The sequence below is a fragment of the Echeneis naucrates genome, chromosome 3, assembly GCF_900963305.1.
Source record: "Echeneis naucrates chromosome 3, fEcheNa1.1, whole genome shotgun sequence".
NCBI classification, from domain to species: domain Eukaryota; kingdom Metazoa; phylum Chordata; class Actinopteri; order Carangiformes; family Echeneidae; genus Echeneis; species Echeneis naucrates.
The window spans coordinates 10,698,016-10,724,093 of NC_042513.1; the positions used below are offsets into that span (position 1 = coordinate 10,698,016).

At 41.1% G+C, this 26,078-nt stretch overlaps 2 protein-coding genes across 13 annotated transcripts; one reads left to right on the forward strand and one right to left on the reverse strand.

Moving 5' to 3' along the window:
* Nucleotides 1-446: 446 nt before the first annotated feature.
* On the forward strand, nucleotides 447-6,299 carry anp32a (acidic (leucine-rich) nuclear phosphoprotein 32 family, member A). Of its 11 annotated transcripts, XM_029498128.1 has the most exons (8): nucleotides 447-610; nucleotides 2,962-3,111; nucleotides 3,196-3,318; nucleotides 3,412-3,610; nucleotides 3,745-3,854; nucleotides 3,963-4,017; nucleotides 4,956-4,967; nucleotides 5,841-6,299. In XM_029498128.1, the coding sequence occupies exons 1-8, from the start codon at nucleotides 557-559 to the stop codon at nucleotides 5,939-5,941; spliced, it is 804 nt and encodes a 267-aa protein (XP_029353988.1). In that variant the 5' UTR covers nucleotides 447-556; the 3' UTR covers nucleotides 5,942-6,299. The 11 variants fall into 11 exon arrangements, with proteins under 11 accessions (XP_029353988.1, XP_029353993.1, XP_029353986.1 ...); XM_029498133.1 differs by lacking the exon at nucleotides 5,841-6,299 and having other exon boundaries at nucleotides 3,412-3,619; nucleotides 3,772-3,854; nucleotides 4,956-5,386; XM_029498126.1 differs by lacking the exon at nucleotides 5,841-6,299 and having other exon boundaries at nucleotides 3,739-3,854; nucleotides 4,956-5,386.
* Nucleotides 5,397-25,771, reverse strand: coro2ba (coronin, actin binding protein, 2Ba). 2 transcript variants are annotated; one of them, XM_029498125.1, is made up of 12 exons: nucleotides 25,641-25,771; nucleotides 21,873-22,073; nucleotides 14,582-14,698; nucleotides 13,655-13,804; nucleotides 13,073-13,237; nucleotides 11,665-11,781; nucleotides 11,447-11,548; nucleotides 11,047-11,143; nucleotides 10,417-10,529; nucleotides 9,929-10,019; nucleotides 8,625-8,764; nucleotides 5,397-8,415 (listed from the first exon to the last, which is right to left on the reverse strand). In XM_029498125.1, exons 2-12 carry the CDS (start codon nucleotides 22,071-22,073, stop codon nucleotides 8,281-8,283), a joined length of 1,428 nt encoding a protein of 475 aa, XP_029353985.1. In that variant the 5' UTR covers nucleotides 25,641-25,771; the 3' UTR covers nucleotides 5,397-8,280. The 2 variants fall into 2 exon arrangements, with proteins under 2 accessions (XP_029353985.1, XP_029353984.1); XM_029498124.1 differs by having other exon boundaries at nucleotides 11,447-11,551.
* Between the last annotated feature and the right edge of the window lie 307 nt (nucleotides 25,772-26,078).

Sequence of the window (26,078 nt, forward strand, 5' to 3'; positions counted from 1 at the left end):
CCATAATTTTCCCCTCCTGTCAAAAAACGATCTTTCCGAAACACATTGCCCACGTTGCCCAATTTCATGTTATTTATCTGTCCATGTGAGATTGTGTGTGTTTGTGTTACTTGAATTTTGGGACATATTTGCAATACTTGCCTGTTGTGTGATGGCAGAACGAAAAGAAACGAGGTCTGACAGGGAGGGCGGAGCTTTAATGATGACAGGGACACACAGAGCAGCAGGGGCATCCCTCTCCTCAGCCTTCAGCCTGGTGTAGTATATTAACTATAAGATTATCCATGCAAACTTAAGTTAACAAAACAACCGAACCCAACAACAAAACCCCACCCAGACTGACAAGGGGGGCTTCATTGGCCTGCGCGTCTGTAAATCCGTTCCCTCTTTATTCGGCCGCTCTGATTGGTCGGCGGTGACGACAATCCGAGCCGAGCTCCCGCCCACCGAGCGGATCAAGTTTGAATGAACAACAGCAGTCTGTTCTGGAGGTGGTAGTTGCATTTGCAGTAATTATTAAAAGTGTGTATCGCATCACGGGTGCGCGGATCAAAGGATGGACATGAAGAAAAGAATTCATCTAGAGTTGCGGAACCGCACTCCGTCAGACGTAAGTCGGCCTGCCGGCTCGCTCGGTTTGTGTTTCCACACTCAGCTAATGGAGACTCTTTCGTGTGATGTCTTGGGTTTGTGGGGATACAAAGTTTCCTCCAAGTTAAAAGACGACGGAGGCGCCGGGTCACATTGTTCCTCTGCGGTCGTGTTTACGGTCTCCGGGTGCTGCAGGTACGCTGCTTAAACTTTTGCGCGGCTCTGAGCTCACGTTTTGCAGTTTGAGATGCAGCACGGCTTCTTTTTTTTTCCTATGCCAGCGGTATAAACAAGGCAAGCGGTATGAGAAGCCATATTTGTAACTTTTGATCTACGAACGCGCCCCTTTCTCGTTTAAAATCCGGTGGCATTGTCGGTTAGCGGCTGTTGGATGAGCGATCAGCACGCATTGGCCGGGAGACGCGTTCACGGAAAGAAGAAAAAAAAAATAAGGCAGCCGTGCACTTGGCGCGTTAGGGATGCGGATACTCAAAGTCATGAAATTATCAATGATGCATAAATATCACAGCCTCGATCTATCGTCTCACTACTGATCTCCTCACACAGTCCGGTTCAACTCTCGTCGTTTCTCCGGGAAAGTGCATTAAAGGGCAGTTTTCGGCGGCCAGCAGCCAGAGGAGCCTCCGCCGGAGCCGCGGTGCGCACAGATGGCCGAGAGAAAGCGGTGTTAGCGCGGACAGTCACCAGCCGCCGAGCTGGGCAACAACACGGCGGGGAGGTGGGGGGGCAAACACAGACGTCGTCGTTACTATCGGGCCGGCTGTTCATTAGGTGGCTTCACCCCGTCTCTCCCCCTGTCTGCGCGCCTCTAATGAAAACAAACGGCAGAGCCGAGATGTCGCTCCACTTTCCCAGAACTAGGACAAGCCGCCATCTTACCGAGAAACAAAGGCGAACCGAAATGCACCGAAAATCCCGTTCAGTCGACGCTCGACGGCGGACGGCTCCTCGTACCTGCTTATTTCTAAGAGGAGTCTAGACAGACCATCGATCCACAAATCTGCGACTGTTTGGCACAAGCAACAATGGCAGGTTAGCCCGCTTCAGCCGCCCCTCCTACTCACAGACGCCCCGGTGCAGGACTGGCTCTGACTGCGGAGCGTCAGCGCCGCTCACACTCCGCTCTTATCACACTTTCAGCCGGCCAGCGACAGGCCGGCCCTCCGTGTGTGTTTCTGCGGAGGGAGGGAGGACTCACCGGCGGCATGTGGTATTTATGTCGTGGGAGGAGAACTCGCGCATCGCGATACTTAGCGCGCTGAAATGTGCGCAGTCCGCAGATTATTGATGGACAGTGTTGGTTTTTTTATAGTCTGCCTCCTTGAAGCTGATTGGCTGAGGTCAGATATCGATAGCAGCGCTGTTTGAATGTCCACCGCACAGAGAAACCATGGCTGTGCTGTAGCTGCATGCAAAATGAGGGCTTTTCATTTTCATTTGTCCATTTGTCCAGCAGCACATTGGAGACATTAGGCCCCAAATTAGACTGTCATTATTAGTCGATTGGCAGAAACAAACAAAAACCCCAAAAAATGTAATCAATCAGCCATGTCTTTACTGATGATCTGCAAATTTGCCATTTGAGAGCGTAGTCAATTGAAATTTCAGGAAAATCTGAATTCCGCTCAGGGTACTAATTAAGTATTTCTGATTCAGATTTATAAAATTACCAGCGGAGTTAACCTTTGTTACATTTTCCTTTTGCAAAAGACTGGGCCTGTTCAGTGGACAGCAACGGTTCATCATGGGGGCCTACATCAGTACATAGGATACACTTCACAGAAGAATGGACTCTGCACAGTGTGGGCAAATTCTGGATAGAGAAGTCAGTCAACAAAGTGAAACTGAAAAGAGGCTGATTTCTAAAACAGGACAATGATCCAAAGCAGATCTCAAAACCCACCATGAACTATTTCAAGAAGCACAAGCTGACATGAACAGCCTTCAGCCCTCACAGTCCCCTCACTTGATCATTACTGAAAATGTGTGGGTGGATTTGAAACCTCCGGGGCAGCCTAAAAACATCTCAGACCTTAAAGTGACCTGCAGGAAGAGTGGGAGAAAACTCCTGAATCAAGAACAGATTCAAATTGTGCATGTTGTAATATCTGCCAAAGAGAAAAAATTTCCAAAGTCTGTCTGTCTTTGTTTAACCTGGTTCGAGGGTTGAATTTATTATATATCTACATGATAAACAAAACAAGTTTGTTCCCTTAAAATTTTGCATATAACAACAAGAAGTAAAATCCACTTGTTTACAACTTCAACATTACCTTGTCGTGTTTAGAATACCAGAATAATCTAGTTTGACACATATTAATGTGATAAATGTGTTCATTTGCTTTAAAGGTCAAAGAACTTGTGCTAGACAACTGTCGCTCGAATGAAGGCAAGATCGAAGGTCTAACAGATGAATTCGAGGAGCTGGAATTTTTAAGCACAATCAATGTTGGACTGACGACAGTCGCCCACTTGCCAAAGCTAAATAAACTCAAAAAGGTGGGTGATATTCGATCAAAATAAGCCTAGAGCTTAAGGTCTTCATGATTGCATATTTTGATATTTTCTTTTATTGGTTGACAGCTTGAACTCAGTGATAACAGGATCTCAGGAGGGCTGGAAGTCCTGGCAGAGAAATGTCCCAACCTTACACATCTCAACCTCAGTGGCAACAAGATTAAAGACCTCAGCACAATAGAACCATTGGTAAGGGAGACCTGAAATTAAAACTGTGTGTGCGTGTGTGAGGGGGGTGGGGCACCTCTTCTTATTTATCAAACCCTATTATTCTTCTGACAGAAAGAATTGGGGACCCTGAAAAGCTTAGATCTGTTTAACTGTGAAGTGACAAACCTGAATGAATACAGAGACAACGTGTTCAAGCTACTACCCCAGCTCACATACCTGGATGGGTACGACAAAGACGACAAAGAGGCACCGGATTCTGATGCTGAGGTTTATGCAGAGGGCTTGGACGATGACGAGGACGACGAAGACGGTAAGCTCTGTGCTGCAGCAAGTGTGCTTTCACATACCCTCATGAGCACAGCTGCTGTTCTTTCTACCATCTCTTGAAGTTGCTAATTTCAGGCTTTGAACAACAATTAAAAAACTGGTATTACCCAGATGTAGATGAGGAAGAGTATGATGACGACACAGCACCAGGAGATGAGGAGGAGGAAGAAGGAGAGGAAGATGATGAGGAGAATGAAGAAGAGGAAGAAGAGGAACTGAGTGGAGAGGTGGGATGAAGTTTAGTGATGAGAGTTGCTCTTTAAATTGTCAAAAATGTTCAGTCTGAAATAACCACACCCCCTCTGTGCCTTTTTTTTTTTTTTTTTTTTGGCAAGGAGGAAGAGGATGACGATTTGAATGACAGAGAGGTTGATGATGAAGATGATGAGGGTGAGTAAAATGGTCATTGATTTTAAAGAAGCATAAGCTTCTAAGTAAATATTATTTTTGCAGACACATTTGAAGTTGAACTGTTCCATGTTTTTGTACACAAAGATATGTTTTCTATGATAATAATTCCCAGAATGCATTGTGTATCCCCTGGTGACCTTTTAAATGTACAGACGCTCTCCATCCCATGTAGAATCCCATACAAAGTGCATTTGAAGTAAAAATTCAAATATTCTATGTTTGTCCATGTCGATGTTTGCTGCTTTTGTTGGCTTTCTTGGATGTTACCACCACCAACTACTGAGCAGCAACAGCAAGGAGTCATGAAACCACGGACAGGACTTTGTATCATGTCACATCTAATTCTCATGTGGAAAATTTTTCAAAGAATGGGGGAAAAAATGAAAAATATTATATATGATGAATTGAAAATGGTTTTGGATTTTCATTTTATATTTTTTAATAATAACAGACCCCTGCAAGAGCAATCAAATTGTGACTGAAGATTTTCTCTACCAATTACATTGCACAGTGAGCAATTCAGTCATTTTTTGTAAATTTTCTTGGCGCTGTTCCGGGATGATGGACCACCATTCGAACTTAGATGTCATTTTGTTTCTTTTTCATTTCCTTTGTCCTTTGACGTGTACTCGAATAGTGTCCTTTGTTGTTGATTTGATGGTATTTAATAATTTCTTCCTTTGTAGGAGCATGCTACATACTCTTCATCTGCTTAAATAATCCATAATATAAAATTGGGATTTTGCTGACACAAAAAAACAAACAAAAAAAAAACTTTACTCAGGATTTAACTTGGCCGTGGAAAATTATGAACCATTTGAAGCAGTGTTGCTGCCATCATGATGCAGAAAGCAGAGAGCGGTTTATTATGTTGGTTCTTGTGGATGAGTCTTGAAGTGTGACTGTTTATCTTCCAGAAGAAGAGCGAGGTCAGAAGAGAAAAAGGGAACTGGATGAAGAAGGGGAAGAGGATGAAGATGATTGAAAGTACTCTTAAGCTAAGTTGTGAACTGTTTTAAACTTGTATCTCCCAGTCACTTCCCAACAACCCCATGAACCCCCCGCCCCCCCTTTCCCTACCCCAGTTTCATATTGCAGTAGGAGTGGTTTTGTAATTGGCCAGTCAGGTAGTTGGGGTTGTCTGGAGAAATACGTCACATTTCTGTACCTTTGATGCTCCCGTGTTCCAGTCTCTACTGTCCACTTTTGACTGTTTCATGGACACCAGTTTTGTAATATCAATAATAGCAAAGATACACCTTTTTAAGAAATGTTTTTTTCTCACTGTTTCTGATGACTTCTGTATTTTAAGACCCTGCCCTTCCCAAAAAAAAAAAAAAAAAAAAAAGCCCCAAACAAAAAACACAAAATAAGACAACCCCTTCTCCCCCATCCAAAATGAAATGAGAAAAAGAGTGCATGTCTAATACGTTTTATAGTCAACTACTGAATTTCGTGTATGGCTGTCCTATCTTTGTCTTAAACTTATTTTTAGATTGTACTTTCATTTTCTCTTTTTTTATTTTATTTTTTTTAAATGTAAGTTATGTGTTTTTTGTGTCACCAGTATGCCAATACTCTGCTGTCCTGGTGTGAAACTCCTGTCTGAACATGCACAGTGTGACCCTCACAGGGCATATTTTTAAATCATAGCAAAAAAAAGTCTGCCCTTGTCAAAGCTGCTCCTCCTCCTTAAACCCTCAGCTTTGATAGTTCGGAAATTACGTGTTCTTGTAAATAATGACCAAATCTATTTTTTTGTATTCTCTTTGACGACGGCAGACATTGAACAGACAACTGAGGTGAAACTATGAACTGTAATAAGATATTAAATATGTATGCTGCTTTATCTAAAATACGCAGTGTGAATTTCTTGAATTTGAAGATAACTTTGTATGCATAATCTTTCCATAAAGAGAAATGTTCACCATCAGAGCTCATTGTTGCTTTTCCCCCATGTTCCTTTCTGTGACACACAGGTGGCAATGTTTGCATTTGTGGTGGTAGTGTAGAAATGTAATCAACATACATGGAGGTTACAGCTACAACTTATGTGCATTTAAAATGTATTGTTTCAAAGTGTAAACTCTGGAAAAAGGTCAGTTATTTGAATTTTGTTTTCACTGGTATACGCAAAGGTCAAATTGGCCTACCTCATTTTTTTTTTTTTTCTTTTCACTCTGTTAAAGTACATTGTCATCAGCTAAATTCAGTTTCTTTTTTCCCTCTCATTCACTTAAATAAATCCCTTTTATATATGTTTTGAAGTCTGTGGTCCTTGTATAACTGTACATTTCTTCAGTTTTAAGTCATCAGGCATTGATGACAGAGTAGAAAAAGACCAAACTGGACAAACATAAATTGTGGTTTACTTTTCACCCCCCAAAAAAAAAATTATCTGGAGTAGTGCCACAGAAATTTGGAGGGAGTGTCATTAGGTGTCATTAGGGAGTGACACTAGGTTTCATCCAATATTTGTACAAAGCAAACTTCAGTCATGTTGGAAGTCTTTGCCACCTTATTATTCTGCACTCCTAAAAACAATCATGTACGACTACAGTACAACTACAAGAGACGGCACAACTCCAGATGCCCCCTCGCCTGTCACTGGCCACTGCGGGATCCTTTTCCCACTTTCTACTTTGTTGCTTTTATTTTTCCTGGAAGAGACATGCATTTTCCATTCACGTGTCTGTGGTTCAGCACCTCATTTCGGGCTCCTGTTTTTTTTCCTGATTATTTTACCTGTAGCCATTAAGCTTTGGCCCCTGTGCACACTGTATTGTGTTAAGGGATGACTGGCGACCTTGAGTCTCACTTACTTTTGGCTCATCCAGGGTAAAAATTCCATTCTTGTCACATGTTGCTATTTCAACCCCCCCTTTTTTCCTCTTTTCTCTGTGAATGAAGGGCAGAATGAGTAAAAACATCCAGTTGAAGGGGCGTGAGCGTGGATTAAAAGATACATGACCTGTTTAGCTGAATCTTTTTTTGATAACTGCTTGAACCTGGCTGGAAAAAAAAAAAAAAATTGGAAAATTAAGCCAATCAACTGTTAACCCAGTGTCCACTTCTCTTAAATTCTGACTAGATATAAAAAAAAATATATATTAGCTGTTGGATTATACAAGAGAGGAAGGAAAAGCTAAAGACCTTGCAATCACATTTCTACAGTTAACATGTGTCAGTAATAGTTATATATTTAGATTAATGGAAAGGGATTGTTGGTAAAGTTTCCAGTACTGATCAAAATAGGAAAGAGCAAATTTTCATACCTTATCAAGTTATGCTGTTGGAGTCAAACTAATACTTTCACACAAATTGTGCACCATTTCAACCAGAAACATCCAAAAAAAAACAAAAAAACAACAATCGGAAACATCAAAAACAATTGGATTAACAAATACTAGCTAAAAATATGACAAATAAATAGAAGCAAATATACATTATCGCCTCAAATTAGCCCGAAAAACCACTAACGGCCAGTGAGGTTTCATTTAAGATTACACTGGAGTAGTCAAAAGCCCAGCACCTGCTGCTTTCCCTCTGTTAAAATAACCCCCCCCGCCCCCCAGGGGGGAAAAAAAAAGTTAATGAATTAATCTCTCCTTGTACAAAGAGTTAGTTAGTTATGTGTCAGTGTGAAGTAAAATTGCAGCCAACATTTAGAGGTGGATAAAGAAATAATGGAAGAGCAGTTCTGTGAAAAACGACCCACGTCTCCAAACGCTGTTCTGGTGCAAAAGCTACTTCACGTCAGCCATTTTGAGATGATGCAGTTCGCTGCAAAGCTCATCTGCAGCAGGGTCTAAGGCCTTGGGGGAGAAAAATAGGATCAGGTGACAGTCTTTATATCATCCAGCATTGCCTCATCAGAAGGGCAAAGTGAGACAAACCCCTTGGTGGTCTTAGCAGACAATATGCAATAATAGGTCACAACACTCGAGAGAATGCTAAATCAACAGTATTAATTCGGAAAAACAGATGATACCAAAATTGACCGGTGGCAATCCATGACCACTGCTTTACCTCTATTACTTATCATATATTCCAGGAGCTACACCAACTAAGACATTATCCGACAGCAATCGGGTTATTGTGTGCACTATGCAGGGCAGCTGAAATCAAGTCATGATATAATGCAACATATCAAAAAAGCGGAGTGGGAGAGCTCGTTGGAGGTCAGATCTTGGGGGAGGGGTGGCAAAGAAAGAAGCTTTGCCAGTCCAGAAGGCTGAGAGGTCAGATGTTGTTGGGGCTAACGTTTTTCAGGTTGCTGAGCTCCAGCTCCAGTTGCCGTATCCGCACGTCCTTGGTGGTCAGCTCCTCCTTCAGCCGCCGCAGCTCATCCTGCTGCCGGAAGAACATCCGTAGGAGCTGTGTAGGAGGGGGGGAAAAAAAGAAAAAAGTGAGCAAATATCTTTCTGTAACAAATATATTTTCATACCAGCATTAAACCAGAGAAAAAAAAAAAGCAACCTCACCGATAGCAATACAAATAATCAGTACCACAACTTCATATATAATAGAGGAAGAACAGAGTAAAGTACAAGCCGTTTTCTTCACATCATTAGCTCATCACGTACCTCATTCTCTGTCCTTGGTGGTACGTTCTCCAGAAGGTCGATCCCATTCACCACCACACTCTTCTTTTCCTTCACAGGGGCCTTGAACACTAACTGGTTTGGTCGATGATAACCATCCTTCAAGGACATCAAGACTGGGTCTGTTTTCACAAAGGAGTAAAAATAAATAAATCACTGAGAAAACCAAACACACTGCACAACGATGCTTAAGTCCTCCACAGGGATTCTATTACTGCTCCATTTTGGACCTGGTGAGTCAAACTCCAGTCACAGTTGTTTTTTTTCCCCTTGACCTATAAATACCCTATACTGGAGCCTACAGTTTTCATCATTAGATTCTTCTGTTGGTTTATAAAGGTCAGCAATGTTGGAGAAGCATTTGGATTGACTTTTTAGGGGATGGGGGATAAGAAATTGTCTTCTGCTTTAATTTGTCAAGTGTAAACGAAGACGGCTGCAAATCTACAAAACATCTAAATTCAAATATTGAACATAAGTGGAAAAACACAGTGACCGTTTCCAGGTGGTCAATTAGAAAGGCAGGAGTCAAATTTATATACAATGAAATTACAGTTATTATACTCCAGTAAAAAATTCAAAAGTTTGGACTCATAAATGGAAAATGTCAAAGGGAATGTGGTGCATTTCTTCATTTATTGTGGAATTGCTCTGTTTTCTCCTTTTTGAAACAAGCAGTCAAAATATTGGAGGGTGGTTTCATAATCCACCGCCAGAATCTTTCCATCTGTGTTTTAAAGGAGACGCGTCTCTCCTACCAACAGGTACAGACTACAAACAAAACCTTAGACTTGCACATTACTGGCCCTTCATGGATTGTGAACAGGCACATGGAGAGAGAAAAATTTACAACGGATTTTACCTCATTTGAATTCTAAATCTTATGGACTAAGAAATGTCCAGAAAGAATGTACTGCTCAGCTTAAGTTGCATTCAGATGAAGGTCCCCTCGATGCGTTTGTTTTCATGTTGGCTTGTGGTGTATTGTGTTATTGAGAGACCGCATGACCTGTGACTCAGAGCCCAGGTTGAATTGTGTGATGCCGACTAAAAGGAAAGATTTGTGGGAGTTTTCACTATGATGGTGACAATTTGAGCCATATGTCCGCTAGCAATGAAGAGTAGAAAGAGACTGGCTGTTTTTTAATGTCATTCATGGCTAAGATACGAGCACTCTCTTACCTTGAAATGTGATGATATTCTGATATTCACTTAAGATCTTTGAGTTACATGGGTTTATATTTGGAAAAATATTGATCCAATCCAATGTCTGAAGCGTTGTTTACCTCTATCAATGCCACTCAGCCATTCGCTGGCAGACAGCGCAGGTTCTGTTCCTGTTGTCATGGGGTAGATGTCCTCCTGGTATGTGTCTGACTGTAAACCAGGAAACACCACAGACAGTCTTGTTTTGGCAATCACATGTGGAATAATTTATAGTTTATTAAGTCTGGGGAAGGAGAAAATAAAAACAGGTTATCTTGTCTTAGACAAGATTTATTAGCCTTAACAAAGCAAATACTATCTTTCTGCTTGATTCCAAAAGGATTTTGTATCCGTTTTACATACAGCTGCCAACATTGTTCAAGTAAAACCAGAAACTCCAAGTGCATTACCTGCCACAGTATGGCAATTCCAGCCGTTGCTAAGACGATCGATTAAATTTAAACTAGAAATTAACATTTTTTTCCCCATTAAGTGCTGAATAAATATATTCCAAGGATGATCAATGGTGTGTCAAATGACTTGATTACATTATTTCTTTCCCACTCACCCTTCTTGGCACAATCATTGAAATGGGCTCAATCAAACCCTTCAGGGTGACTAGTTTGTAAAAGCGATAAACCTCGCAGGCTGCCACATCCAAACCATGCTTTGGCATCACACCTGAAGACAAAAACATAAGCATGTTATTACGGCTCTCATATAGAATAAAGAAAATCTGAGCGCAAAAATAAGCAGAAGGAACCTGCAACATGGAATCTGCTGAGATAAACAACTCAAAGATTAAATCACAAAGGACTGGAGACAATTAACAAAAAGAACAAAAGATGGGAAGATGCTGGGGCAACCTCGCAATGGGCTGTCGCTTCCAGCATCTCCTAGGCTTAACTAAAACAATAAATTAAACATAACCAAACCTCCAGCTGCAAAATAGGCATCAAGGGGGCAATGCCTGGGGAAAAAGGAGAGTGTCTGTGCACATGCATCTACATGTTCTTCCTTTATTTCCTCTCACTCAGGTGTGCCTGAGAGAGGACAAAGGAGGGAGACACGGGTGACAGGGCAGTACACCTCATACGCAGCCCCCCCCCCCCCGGAAATAGTCTGATGTCCGGCTCTCCCTCTTCCTGCTCACAGTAGATGAGACAGTATATACACCACAGATCAGCAGATGACTTACCTAGTCCTTTTTGTGGAGCTGGGGACCTGAACTCCATTAAGTATTGGATGAATGGTTTTTCTGTGGTAATCTCAAAGTACCGGATGTTGCCGTCCCCCTGCCAATGCACCAGCATGTGGGCATTATTTATATATTTTATAAACATATATAAGCAGCAGCCTTTTCGTACATTACAACAGTCATGGCTATTATTGTTTTATTTTTGCATTTTCAGTCAAGCTGATGTGATTATTACTGTTAATTGTGCATGCTCTTATATTGTAAAATGTGCAATAAGAGCAAAAATCTCAAGGAATACTACATGTTTCTGCTGAGCGATTTGTCTCTGTCAAATGTGTCAAAAATATAACTTTCCACATAGAGTGCAGTAAATCTTAAAAATCTGAAGAAGACTTCTAACCTTTCCTGCCAGGTACAACATGTGTGTGTCAGCATCATAGAAGGGAAACAACAGTCCCGAGAGGCCGTCTATGTCCTCTTCCACAATTGGCATGGCTAAATCCTCCTGGGAAGATAGACACACAGACACACACATATGCACATAGCGCATTAAACACACAGACTTACTGCACCCCCTCTGGTATTAAAGCAATGAGCCATATGGAGGTGCAATCTGACCTGATCCCAGAGAGCGATCTGTCGGGTGTTCCAGCGAGAAACCCCTGTGGTGAGGAGCCGCTTCATGTTGCCCAGGAACACCACTCGGCTTACACGGTGGTTCTTACAACTGGCTTGCTGGTGAAGTCATGCACGCAAATAGAGGAGCTTTAATGCCATTTACACAAAGCAAATACAGCACATAAAATCGATGGCACGAAGTAGAATATGATTGATTTAGTTTTATAGTTGAGTCTGAGGCTTCCTGTTGGATGCAAGAATAAATACAATTACATCTCATTTACTTCCTGCACACTGAACCACATGACTCATGTGAATGTAAACCTGAATTTCAGGAACAGTTCAATATCATTATGTGTCCCATTTTTCTTTTCCCCATTCCTGTTGCTTCATCTTAATCATCTCCACTTGGTGTAGCATATGAGTGAAATCAAAAAACGTTTTGAGGTGAATACTTAAAGGTCTAGAAGTCGGGCAGACCAGTTTTGGTTTAATTTAGCAACCTAATGTTGTCGCTAAGTGGTGGCGATTGTCGCTGGACAAGCGCGTCAGCCATTATTGTCTTTCTAATAAGAGGTTGTAAAATGGCCTCTGAGTTGCTCTGTTTCCAGGGCTGCTCGGAGGCTGCTATAGGAAGGTAAAATGATAGGCGAGGCTAGCTGGTTAGCACAGTGAGGTCAGCAGAAGAGATGTGGGACAAAAGTTAAGTGACATTGCAAATAAACAGCTGTTAATGCTGCCAAGGTTGGATTTTGTAAAACTAAACTTTACTAAGAGTTAATGAGTAAATTTTTAATTGCTGTAATAAAAATATTGATTTAGCAAAATTAATTCTATTTGTCCTCCAGGGGTCAAGGACCAAAGGCTACACAAAACACACAAGTTGTTTATTGTGCAAGTTGTGAATACGTCATTAAAAAAAACGATCTTCATTTGCTGCTATAGCCATCACGTCTCTGGGAAATCAGATGTGTGTGCCCAACCAGCCGCAAGAGCTTCAGACAGGTTGACACTGACGTTTGAAGATTCAGTTCATTGCAAAGATGTAGCAGCGACGGAGGTCAGGGTAGCTGTGTGCAGACTTCCTGCTTCTGTACAGTCCTTCCTCAAACGTACAAAAGTATTTAAGGACCCTGCTTTGTGCACTCAAGCATTATGACGCTAAGGTGCCTGACCTCATCAAAGAGAAATATGTTCACATACTGGCCAACCATTAAAATGTGGAGATTATCATTTTAAATTCCTGCAGTAAAGGAAAGGTTCAGTGGAAGATAAATACATGACTGAATGAAAATAATTTCTTTGGCCAACAGTCATGTCATGAGAAGGAGGTCTGGAGAGTCAGACAGTTCTTCCCACAATGTCCACATCCAATAAAAATACCCCTCCAGAGTCCCCTCCCTCTGACCTGAAGGACTCTCCCCGAGCGTGGCTCAATGACTCGCAGCTTCTTGTCTTTGCAGCTGGTGGCCAGCAGGCTGCCATCTGTGTTGAAGGACATGCTGAGGATAACATCAGCGTGACAGTCGATCATTTTCACCGGCTCTCCAATCTCCAGGTTCCAGATCAGGATCTGACACAGTCAGGAAAGATTGTTTGGGTGGAGCTGTTAGATGCACTTGGCGTTTGTTGTCAGGTTGTGAATTAAATTCTACTTTGGCCCTGTGTGCTGCTGCATATTGCGGGAAGGTGAAATAAGACAAAGGGTCATGGTTGGAAAGCAGCCTGAGCAGATGATGAAAGACAGGGCTACAAAAAATTATTACTTATACCTTTCATTAAGCTCTCTATTAGTGCTTTTGGAAATATTTTGTAGTTAAACAAATAATTGAGCTGCACGTATCTGCAAGTATCTCCTGCAATGAGCTAAGGAACTGGGGCAATGCAATCAACCAAATTTTCATTTGATTTATTTTCAATGTGAGGGAAATTACTGGTGTTATTCAGTGCACTGTGCTGCTTCAAGCTTGTTGCATAAATGCTGTAATACCTTGTAGTCATAGCCAGCACTGAAGAGGATGCCGCTGCTGGTGGGATGCCATTCGATGAGGCCCACCCGTCTGCTGTGACCGTACAGCTCCAGCACTGCCTCTGTCATATTGCGCCTCAGACCTCCCTCTGGGATCTCCCATACTCGCACCTGCCATATTCACAAAGAAGCAATGAATAGAATGGAATTCATGGCTCCCCCACCCTAAAACAGGCAACACAAAACACACATTTTTAATAGAACAGGTTGACAGGGGAAATCGTATTTTTCACAATTCATTACTAAGAACAGCAGAGCACAATCAGTATGGTGCAGCTTGAGATCCCTCTGATCAAAAATACCACATGCTATCAATGTAACCCATTGCATTAGGATTAGGTGGGATTATAGCTACGGTCCAAGGCTCTGTGTTGGACCAGAGGAGATTATCCCTCAACAAGTGAAAGTGCTACACAGGACACAGTATTGCAGTGGCTCATCTAACAGGTGCATGTGCTGGAGGGGGGAAAAAAAAAAAAAAAAAAAAAAGTCCTGCATGGGTCTTAGTGTTCGTCATTTAAGATTACGTGTGATGGTGACTGAGATTTGATGTGTCTAATATCACTTTATGTAGTCAGTTACTGAGCAGCCAGCAAACTCATGCCATTTTCAGACCACTTGCGCACAATGACAAATTTGACCAGAGAAGCTGCCCACCAACATCCAATCGCAAGCTTCTGAATCAGCGACGCTCTGGCCATAGCAAGCCGGTGACCACTTTGCCTTCCAGACTGATTGCTGTCAACCCCAGCTTCTCACAAGCTCATGTTTTGACGAATAACAGTATGTTTCATATCTTCAAGGTCATGAAGCCATACCATACCATCTGCAAACTGTTGTGATAATAAACTCATCAGAAAAATTTTAAGAAAAATTTGGGAGACTTGCCGAAGTGTCCTCAGAGCAGGATGCTATGATGTTTTCAAAGAAGGGATTCCATTTGATATCCAGTACGTTGCCTTGGTGTCCACACACTTTTGGACAGTGAGAATCCAGGCGACCAGACTGAAACAGAGACAGACAACATTTCACATTAATTTTTTTTTTTTTTTAATGAAATGAAAGAAAGATGAAATTACCTCCCATGTCTCAATGCTGAATTCACTCTCTGAAACCATTTCACAAAATCAGTGCAACAGAGGTTGGCATGCAGTGAACTAACAATCACTTCTCATTCCTTTAACACCAAATGCTCTCAAGGCTAATTTCTTTTTGTTACTGCACAGAGCAAAATGAGTGGTATTTCATTTGCCTCAGAGGGGTTGCATTCACCACTAGGAACAAGGTTTATTATTACCAACACTCAACAGATGTAGCAAGTAGAAAAAAGATTATTTCCAGTGACATGAGGTGCGGCCAAATGCAGAGCACATGGCTCATTAGCACTGATGCTTTTCTACACTTGCAGCTATCCTGCACATGTAATATAATAATTATAGATAAACATACCTAGCTTTGAGCTGCATGATTAGAAATAATTTAAGTTCATTTTGGACACTGTGACATGCCAGACAAGGGCACTGTGATTATTTCTCATTTTCTCCCTCACCTGTTTCCAATGTGATGCTGATTGGGGTGGATGGGCTCCACCTGAGCATGCTAATACCCCACTGAGTGCGGCCTGTCCAAGTGACCAATCACCTACCTGGAGTCCTCCCACCTGATTCAGGCTCCCACCGAATCAGGAGCTAGGGCTCTCTATTCCTTTCTTGATCTGAATAAGACTGCTGTGTGTGTGCTTTTAAATAAGAGCTGTATTGGAGGTATGTGGTTGCAGGTTTAGGTAAGTTGGGGTCCCATACACATAACAGCCTGCTGATTATTGTACAAAGGTTAGGTTATCGTACACCAGGTTAGTGGTGGGTGCCATCCCTGCTATTGTTTTGAAAACTCCCTTGTTAGATAAGGTTGAAAGGTTTTCTTTTGTGTGTCTGCCAGAAAGGCAGATAGCTTAGGCCTCATTTTGTTTAATTGAATTTTTTGCTTTGGCACACAACCTTTGCCCTGCCCTCCTGCGATACACACACATTTAAGGACTTAAATCCCTCAGTCTATTTTCAAAATAAACCGTCATCTCCTGCCAGTTCCTCTTCAGTTCTTGATTTGTCCGTTTACTGTTCCTCATCGCCCCCAGCTCCAACCAAGGGACGTAGCAACCCTTGGAACTACTCAAAAATAGAGGTTTAGTTATTGTGTTTGTCAAATAACTTACTTCAGAAAGTATAGACGACAACTAAATATTGTTATGCTTCAATTGTCAGCGTTATTGGGCTGAGGTTAGGTCTGAGTGAACGAAAGCTTTCTTGTGGGAAGATAAATGATGTCAATGTGGATCTTGAAATATGGCAAAAGTGTTGCTTGTGTTTTTGCGCACCTTTGGATGTGGCATTAACTGCTAGAGCTGGCAGGGAGAACTGCATCAAAGGTTTTGCCAAAGACAGAAAAGTGTCAGCTACTAAGAACCATAAAATCTATTGTCCTGTGAGCTGTGCTGTCCAATTGAAAACAGAGTTTAGTCAAAGAATTATTTACATTTATACAACTGCATGGTTGAGCCTCATGCCGAACTCAAGAGCAGAACAAGATTTTTTTTATCCAATATGTTTATGAGTAGGGAAGGAAACAAGAAGAATGTATTAATTTATATCTGCTTCAGGATGTAAGCAATGAATTTTGTTTCTCAATTCAGATGATTGCCGATGGTGTAATAACACTCAGCTGATATTGATGATACACTAATATAATATAATCCCAGTGAAATGGCAAAATGACTCAATAAAGCCAGAACAGAAACAAAACAGAGCAGGTTATTGCACAGGGATGTCTGAGGCCATCTCTGATGCTGTGCAGTAACCTGCAGAGTCCACAGAGGGGCACTGGCTCTTAACAGCAGACTGCAGAAACCTTTTAACAGTGTCATGAATGTTTGATGCCAATTCAATCCACTGACCTCTTTCTTTTTATCTCCCCAGAGAGTTTTTTTTTTTTTTTTTAGTGGTGTCCAGTCATGCTTCAGTGAACACGTGTGTGTGTGTGTGTGTGTGTGTGTGTGTGTGTGTGTGTGTGTGTGTGTGTGTGTCCTCACTGGACCATGAAGATCCACTTCCAATCCATTATCAAGCTTGAACAAAACCTTTGAATGATAAATTATTTACTGTTTTTGATGAAGTCTTGAATGTATCTACTGACTCACTGTACCTTAAACAAAAAAAACTTTGAAATTGCCCCCTCACACTCCAAATGGAAAAAGATACAATACATATTCTAGCAGCAAATGGTAAAATACAGCCTGGACCTGACATGTAGATGTACTTATCAGCTAGTATTTATCCATATTGATCTGTATTAGCCTCGTATTGACCTGCGTCATGATTCCAATATAATCAGACCAACTTACATCATCATGTGACATCAATCCAGTCAAAATGAGAGAAGAAGAAAAAAAACACAGGGGGACTAAGCAGCACCGAATGAGCTGTAGACAACACAAACACTGTATGATTTCATTATGGAGGCTGATTCATTTTGGGTTTTCTTGTTATAGTCAAACAGAAATTCTAACTTGCTCATTAATATACTTGTATAGGTGTTTCAGTAAAGAATGAAAAAACTACTTAAACATGAAATGTAAAAAAATCACTAGTCATGCTCGATCAAGTTTTGATGATGAGCTTTGTCTATAAATGTTACAGTGACTGGGACGCTTTAACATGACCTAAAAACATTAATAACACTGGATCTAAGGGACGCTGTATTTAGCTTAGACTAATTACCTGCAAAGACATGAAGTCTAATGGGAACCACAAGGATCAGGGGGTCTATGAAAAAATCAAGAAGCCTAATAGAACATAAATTCATTTTCTGTACTGTTTATCAGCTGGAGCCAATCGCAGCTCATGGTGGGCAGCAAACAGCAATTCACCCACAATTTAAAGTCATTGGTCGGTGGATGAATTATCCAGAGGGAGGGAACAGGAAGAAGATACAAACCTTAAACAACAAAGCTCCAGGCTCAGGGTTTAAACCCAGAACCTTCTCACAATGCTACCTGCTAGACTACTGTTCCTTCCACCAGCAGGACTCACAGATGTGCTGGTCAGCTCTAGTGTGCCAGAAGCACAGAACTGCAATTGCAACCAACTTAATTTGAAATAAATCTTTACTAGTGAGGCTTACCTCTGCTGCTCTGTGACTGCTGTCTGACTACAACTGATTCCAAACACAGACATTCACAAGATTTTTGGAAATTATCATATGGCTATACTGGCTAAAATGTTGGATAATTTCTGAACTTCAGAACAGGAGGAAATGAACAAGTAATTTTATTTCTTCTGATTCAGCTGCTCATTGATCCAAGCTTAAGTAGTAAGTAAAAATGACATGATTAGCCATACTTAGTATGCAAAGTGAGCTGAATCTGTGGTTTATCTCATGTTAATTTTTTTATGCACCCGATCTCTTTAATGCACCTCAGCTCTGTTTGGATGGTCAGGTGATCAGGTCCCCATCACTGGCTCACTGCAGCATCTGCCTCACTGTACAGTAGGAGCTTGTGTATATAGTGACAGTAGTAATTGAGCTCAACAGTTATAATGTAGTATCATCCCTCTTTGTGAATATGACCATTGACTGCCATGATGGAAATACCCTTTTATTTCTGTATACTGTATGCCAACAATCAGAGTAATTACATTAACTGTAAACACTCTAGATGTCGTAAGGATATTAATTTCTTCATACTGTATATCAAATCAATTCATTGCTGGTGGAAAACCCCAAAATCTGACAAAAACAATCTTGTCAGCGTGCGCGTCAATGAAATATCAGGAAGTGGGGAGGAGGAAGAGGAAATATGATTATTAAAATATAATCCAATTATAATGGAAAATCAAATCCATAAAAGAAAGGATTTCTCCAACTTGGGTTTTACAAAAAAAAAAAAAGCACTTCCAGTACTTCACCAACAACTTGTGTTCATGTTGAAGTTTAGACTCCAGCTAAGATGCAGGAAAGGCTATTTCTTATTTAGTTAAAATAAGGAAATATGGAGAAATGTCCGAAAATCTCATATTGATCTGAAAGGGAGCATTTCTGCAAGAAATAGGTGGGCAAAAGAAGAGATCTTATTTTAGATTTCCCTTATCCTTCCCTCCTGAACAGCTGTACTCTATGAATACCTAGAAACTGATGTGCTGCACACACTGTGCCAGTAGTAATAGTCATGAGAGTACAATATAGTGGTGATTGCAGCAGTGTGCTTTCTTTGTGTGAGGTGATGAAGAGGTGTTCGTGACCTTATGTGTCATCTTCTTGGCTGTGCCGTGTGACAGGTGGCGCCAGCGGTAGTCCTTCCACTCTCTAGTGGCATTGTCTGGAGCTAACCATATGGCTGTCTCGCCGGCTGTCGTGGTAATAAGTCTGCTGTGCTCATGCCTCACCATTAACCAAACCACCTTTGTTTACCTAATCAAAGAGAAGAGGAAGAGCTAAGTTTTCAGCCTTGTTCAGTCTTTCCTGGTTTCATTTTGTGGCCTATCCTGAGTTAACTCATATAAACGAGCAGCTACTGTCCCAATAAAGCTGACATCCTGCTGAGTATGATTCATTTCATCTTCAACTCGTCACCTCAGCAGAAACTTGCTGAAATGATTCAGCTAAACGCAATATATCGACTTGCAGGAAACTGATCAAGTTATGGGGTTTGGACAAGCCATAGAAAGAGTACACAGCATGAAATTTACCACAGTAATTATTAGGCAGTCTGTTGCTTTTACGCTTTAAGGAAAGAAGATTAAGTGTGATTGAAACACTAATCTGACAGAAGAATTACCACCTCAATTACTTTTTTACTATCAGCAAATGAGAAATCTTAGCTTGACACTGACTGCGCTCTGAATGATCCTAGTACTGTCAATGGCACACAACACAATATCCACTTCTTTTCTCAGTAAATCCTGTTTATTTAATAACACAATCTGATGTAAATATATTACCGGGGTTACATGCAGACCCTAAGCGGACAAGCCCTCTATGAGTTTGTGCAAGCAGTGATTTATATATGAACAATGGCATGATTCTGTGGCACTGTCTTTAAAATTAAAAAGGTCAAAACAAAGATGCTTTATAAACAAAGAACTTCACAGCAACTGCTTTTCATCCCACCAGCTTTAAAAGACACATCTCAATGAGCCACTGTAGACAGTAAAAATGAAAAGACCCTCGCCCCCTATACTTCCAGGACTTTATAAAGGTTACATAAAGTGATGATGTGAGCCCAGATTATTTTCATTGTTGCTCTGTGGATACAGTGATATTAAGATCTGAAGAGAATAATGAAAAAGGTTGGCATCACTGTCCACACACACAGAAACACATAGTACAATGCAACATAACTGAAGTCCCTCTACTTCAGACAGCTGAAGTGTTCAGCCCATTGAATATGTCCTCTGATAGGTGCAAGACTGAAACCTGCTCGGCAGCCAACCACTTTTCAAGTACATTGGCAAAGTCTGTCTAAAGAGGCAACACCCTTTGTGGTCAGACTGGGATGAAAAGTTCACCATTACCTCTAATAAAGATGGGCGCAGCCTCTGTGATGTCTCCCCAAAGACCGCCAGGCACTGCTAAAGTGGGTTGCTTTATCATGGCCATCTTGGCAGTGCCTGTCCCCACCTAACTTCCAGGTAATCGAAAAATTAGAAAAGAGAAGGTGCACAAGTAGAGCTAAAAAATTTAACAACTGTAAAACTAGGGTGGGAATCTTTTACTATCTCATTATCTGATTTGATTATGATTTTTGGGGCTACAATTTGATTCATAATTTCTGCTTCAATCTATAGGTGTGCAAAGGATCCTCATGATCTGCTCCAGTCTGCTTTGCAAGGCAGAATGACAAATGGAGACATTAAAGTGTCTTTTTCACATTTATCCATGCTTAGATGGGATTGTTGCATAAAAGCAATATCACATATAGCTTAAGTTCCAAAAAAAAAAAAAAAAAAAAAAAAAAAAAATTGTTCAGTTAAACATGGGTTCCTCATTTTGCAAAGCTTGCACACCGTGACGCTCATGTCAAGCTTGGTCATCCTGGGCATTCGGTAAATAGGGCCCTATAAAATCTGCGTTCACGAAAAAACTGAATTCATTATAAACACAGAACTGACCGACATTTTACATAAACAATTTTTTTTTGTTTTTCCCCAGAACAAAAAGGAACATATCTGACGGGAAAATTCTCCAAGGGGGATCATTATTAATGTACACCCACCTACCCATGGATAAATAAATAAATGAATGAATGAATGAATGTGGTCACTTGAGCATAGTGGGCATGGTTCAATTCCCAGTGGGGGCATGTCTCGGTTAATTGATGTAAGTGTATTTGGTGACCTGAGCAGCACGGTGGCGGAGTGGTTAGTGCCATCACCCCGCAATAAGAAGGGCGTGGTGTGATTCCCGGTGCGGGCACCTGAACACGTCTAGGTTAATTGGTGGCGAGTAATAGCTTGGGTTACAGACACTAGACACTAGACCGAATCAGAATAGACCAGAGACTGGACCTCTCCACAGACTAGACCGGACCCCTGCAGAGAGCAGAAACTAGACCAGACTAGTCCAGACCAAAGACCGGATCCATCCAGAGACTAGAACAGAGACAGGACTTCCCCAGAGACCAGACCAGACCAGACACCTGGAGTGAGGAGAAACACGTTGCCTTATGTGCGCATATTGGCACAACTCTGACACAACAATCCCTTAGATTCTTGCTTTAGAATTAAAGTCTGGCAGACTTCACACTCTCAGAAAGTGCCTTTGCTTCACTTCTGTGGAAACAGCTGCCCAAAATCTGAGTTTACTATGCTGCAAAGTTGCTGGAAACACAGTAGTTTATAAAGCTGCAGAGAAAAAAAGAGACTAAAAGACTAAAAGAATGCATGTGATACTACAGAGCCGACAGCAAATGCCTTGAATCATTCAGCCTAACATAATACACATTTCATCAAATGTGCCAAAGCCAAATACTCAAAGCCAGACTTCACATTCTCTCTGAGAGTGGAGCTTACAGCAATGTACATCTGACAAACAACCCCTGCAGCCTGCAGAGAGTCAAGTACTCCTTTTTTACCTTGGTTGGCATAGCAACAAACAGAGAATCAAGACTGTGACGGCAGGCAGTTACCTGAGATACAGGTATAACAATGAAAGAGCCCCCGCCAGCGCTCTCAGTGACAACTGCAAGGAACTTAGAGTTGACGGCACAGAAGTGGTTGTCATGGACGTTCTTGGTGATGGGGACTCCATCGAAGCAGTGCTCCCGGTTGGCTACCTTCCCATAGACATTTCGAAACTTGGAGCTTCGGTAGGTTGGACGCCATGACATCTGAGAAGACAAAAGAAATGTATAAACATTTACTGATATAATAAAGCACCATCAACTCTTTTAATTTTAAGTGGGTTTGATTGTCCAGTGAATAAAAGCTCTGAAAAAGTGGAAAAACAACAGAATTTCCCAAGGCTTTTTCTTTCCTTATATTCCTCGTTTTCACCAATAACAGCACAAAATCCACAGACATTCAATTTCTAATTATATAACAGAGAAAATAAACATTTTTTTTTTGAAACCCACAAAGCTTCACAAACCAAGTTAAAACTGTGAATTTTTGTTTGGTATGTGTAAGGGCCATTTCAAGGGGGGTAATATGTGTGTGCGCATGTAGGATACTAAGTTGTCCGCTCAGAGTGAGATGCGGCCTGACCAGAGTGGCTGATCATTTGGGAGGCAGACACAGGAAACCTTGTTCAGGTATCACAAAGTGGTTTATTTACAAAAAGTGGCATCATGCTACACATGTAACACACACAAAAAAAAGTACAAAAAGCACAAAAACACTAATAGTTAACTGATCAAAACTCAACTTAAATAAAACTGTCATCATGATGCACACACTGATGTCCTAAGGCCCCTGACAGCTAAAAAGCAACTGCTTAATTAGGCCTTCTATCAGCAGTCCATCAGAGGCAATGGGACTGTATCATTGCTGCAGGGATATAACACGTATCTCCTAAACACAGGAAAAAGATAGAGTTAAAACAATCTCACCAAGTTCCAAGGTGAACCCTTTTCCATTACTTACCGCATAACTCACTCACAACCATACATAAACAAATCAACATCACAGTAAATAATTTACTCCACATAATCTTCTACCACCCTCCCGACATGGTCCAACCTGGTGACATCACCAATGATCTCACCAGTGTATAAATTTAGGGCATGATTGGTATGGTAAGTAGCAGAGAAAGAATGATTGAATTATGAAACTGAACTAAGCCAATAAACTATAACTAAACATAAAAGCATTTGTCAGTGTTTTACTTTAACCATAGATGTTTTTGAAATGAGAACTTTAACCAAATATAATTCAGATTACAAGCAAACCCAGGATAGTTAGTGTCTGCAAAATAATAATTAATGCTGAACAAACAATTAATAAGCATGGTTAAATCAGTAAGCTATGTGGCATTGATGGGAAAAGTAGGAGCAAATGGTGTATTTGCACCCACTTTGTCACAAGGAGTCACCTTTGTGTATTGGGACGCATGCCTACTTAGGTGGGTTACCCTTCATCAGGTAACAGGTGTTGCCAAACAGTGAGAGCACGACACGCCGACACGCCACGCCAAGTTAAGTCTTGTTGATGTATTTGTGTTTGCTGGATTTATGGATTTTGATGAACACTAATGGTTTGACACTTGCATGTAACATATTGAAGACCAAAACGATGAGAAATAAATAATCCATAAAAATTAAACGCAGAAGACATCGGATGTTTTATTTCACAAGACACAATGAAGTGGTGTACAGCAAGCGCATCAATTATGCTTAGCCCGTCTATGCAGCCCTCAGTGTCTTTAAGTTTTAGGCTTAGCCGCCATAGTATGTTGATAATTAAGTTGCTATTGTTTGATGAATTGATTATTTAGTTCAGGAACTTAATTATATTATAATTTTATATCACAATTGTTTCAACCTTAATTACAAACATACCAATATAGCACATCTGTGAACAAGCCTTCCTTTAAAATCCATTGTGTGATTCGACTAACTACATTCTATAAAGGTTCATGGTTTTTGGTCTGGATTCCTCTTATTGAGAATAAATAAGGCACTAGCCAAACTAAACAAAGACAAATCATGTTGCAAGTAAAAAATGATCATGATTCTTAATTATTCTTACACACTGGACATGTTGTAGTCAGTGTGTTGATTGCACAGAAGGAATCAATGAAGTCTAATGGCACATTTGCATTTACCAAACCCTCATTTGCAGGGTGGACTGCTCCATCTGTGCAGGCATGATAACGCTCGCCCATCAAGTTGTGGGAACTCATCCAAACTGGTGATGGGAGTGAGACTTTTAAAGGGTGAGAACTGTCGTGCTGCTATTTCATGTTGCCTTTGAGCCAAGATGAGAAGCAATGATGGATTCCTCCAAATAACACGATAAAAAAGACAGAATGAACCAAACAAATTTATCTCTGACGAGCACAGCACATCACAGCATATCCTGTTGTTAATCATGCAGAATCGAGATGCAACCATTATTTGCAGCCACTACACAGAAAAAAAGGAAGAAGTGGTTATGTGTGACTCAAGGCGCTTCTTTGGTTTGTCACTTCACCACAAGGAGCTCTTGGTCATGGAGCTCTTGATATTTGGCATGAGCTGGCTCTGTGACCTATGAAGACTAAATGGGGATGCCTTAGTCACAGGAAGTAGAGGTGACCTTTGTCCTATCAGGAAAGAGGTGGGGGGAATATCCTACTTTCTGATACTTGTTTAGTATGGGAGCAAAATTTCATACTGTATCAATTCTTTTTGTGAATTGATACATTCTGAAGGGAAGGCGGAAAGAGGATGTATGATTCGTGTCAGCTTAGTGACAACAATGTCGGATGACATCAGGCAATCCTCTATTCAGTATTGTTTCTCAGATACTGGGGATGGGGGTGGGAGTTGTGTCCTAATGCAAATAGACACATCTTCTGACCATGTCCCTGCCATTGTTTTTCCCAGGCTGGAGAAATGGGTGTGAAATGGAAAATGTGGGTAATCCCCAAAAACGTTTTTTTTTTTTTGTTTTCATGTATGCGTGTTTTAAAATTTTAGATTTGGTGCTGAAATGTTGGTTATGATCATTGCTATAGTTTATGTCTTATAATTAGTATTTATTGCATTTTCCATCTACTATACATACAATACATATGAAGAGTTTTGTTTTTATAAAATATTTATCTAATTGATTTCCCACAACCAAACAAACTTGAAATCAAGAGGCTAATGATGCAGTGCAGCAATTAAGTGCATACACAAAAAATAGATATTACTCAACTGCATGCTGGTCATATGAACCATAAACATCTCACCCCGGCATTCAAATCAGAATCTACTAGTCTGAAGCCATGTCTGTGTAAGCAGCATAATGGCAACTTGTTAAAGAGTTAATGTAGAAGAGAAAAAAGAAAATGGCCTGAGGGATGTTTAGAGGGGAGGGAGAGACTCGTCTGCTTTGAGTTCTCTTTACAAGGATGCTCATTCATTGACCACTGGCGTATGGCACAGAGAGAATGTCTGTCAGTGTGTGTTTGTATCTTTCTTATCTCACATGTTTTTTACAGCAGAGAAACTCCCAAAGTACACACAGATATTGAGAAGTGGCATGCACATACAGAAAAACAACTTAGAGAAGAATTTTTCTTTGTATCTTCCAACACAGATCACAAGACTTGTGCACTATGAGCATGATTCCCTGTGGTTGATCCAGTGTCAGGTCTCCTCAACTTTACTTACTGTTTATTTTTACAAGCTTTCACCAATAAAAAGTTTCACCAAATAATCTACTGGACAAATATAAACAACACTCTAATGTCTTCGTAATCACCTTACCTTCCCAGTGCCCTAACTGTGACACTACAGGCACAGCGTTCTCCGGCCTTCTCACTTTGCAGACATCCACCCTCCTTTCTAAGCAAGCCGCCAGGATCTCTGCTCTTCCTTCCTCTCCCTTCCAATTCAAGCAGGCGGCATGTGTGCGCTCTCCTTCCTTCTCTCTCATGTTTCTCCCCCTCCCCTTTAAACGCTGTCTTCCCACCCTCTTCTCCTCCTACTTGTACTGATAGCTGGAGGACTAACACCCCCCACCATCCTCTCCCATCCTGCCCTCTGTTTTTGTCTCTACAGATCAAACTCCAGCCCAGTAGGCTAGGAGTGTTAGATCAGTATCCATTCCTCCTCCTTCCTGTTTGTCTAGAATCAGACGGCTCTTTTGGTTGATTCCTAGCAGCATCAACTATTTGTCACTTCCATCCTTTTCCCTCTGGTTTT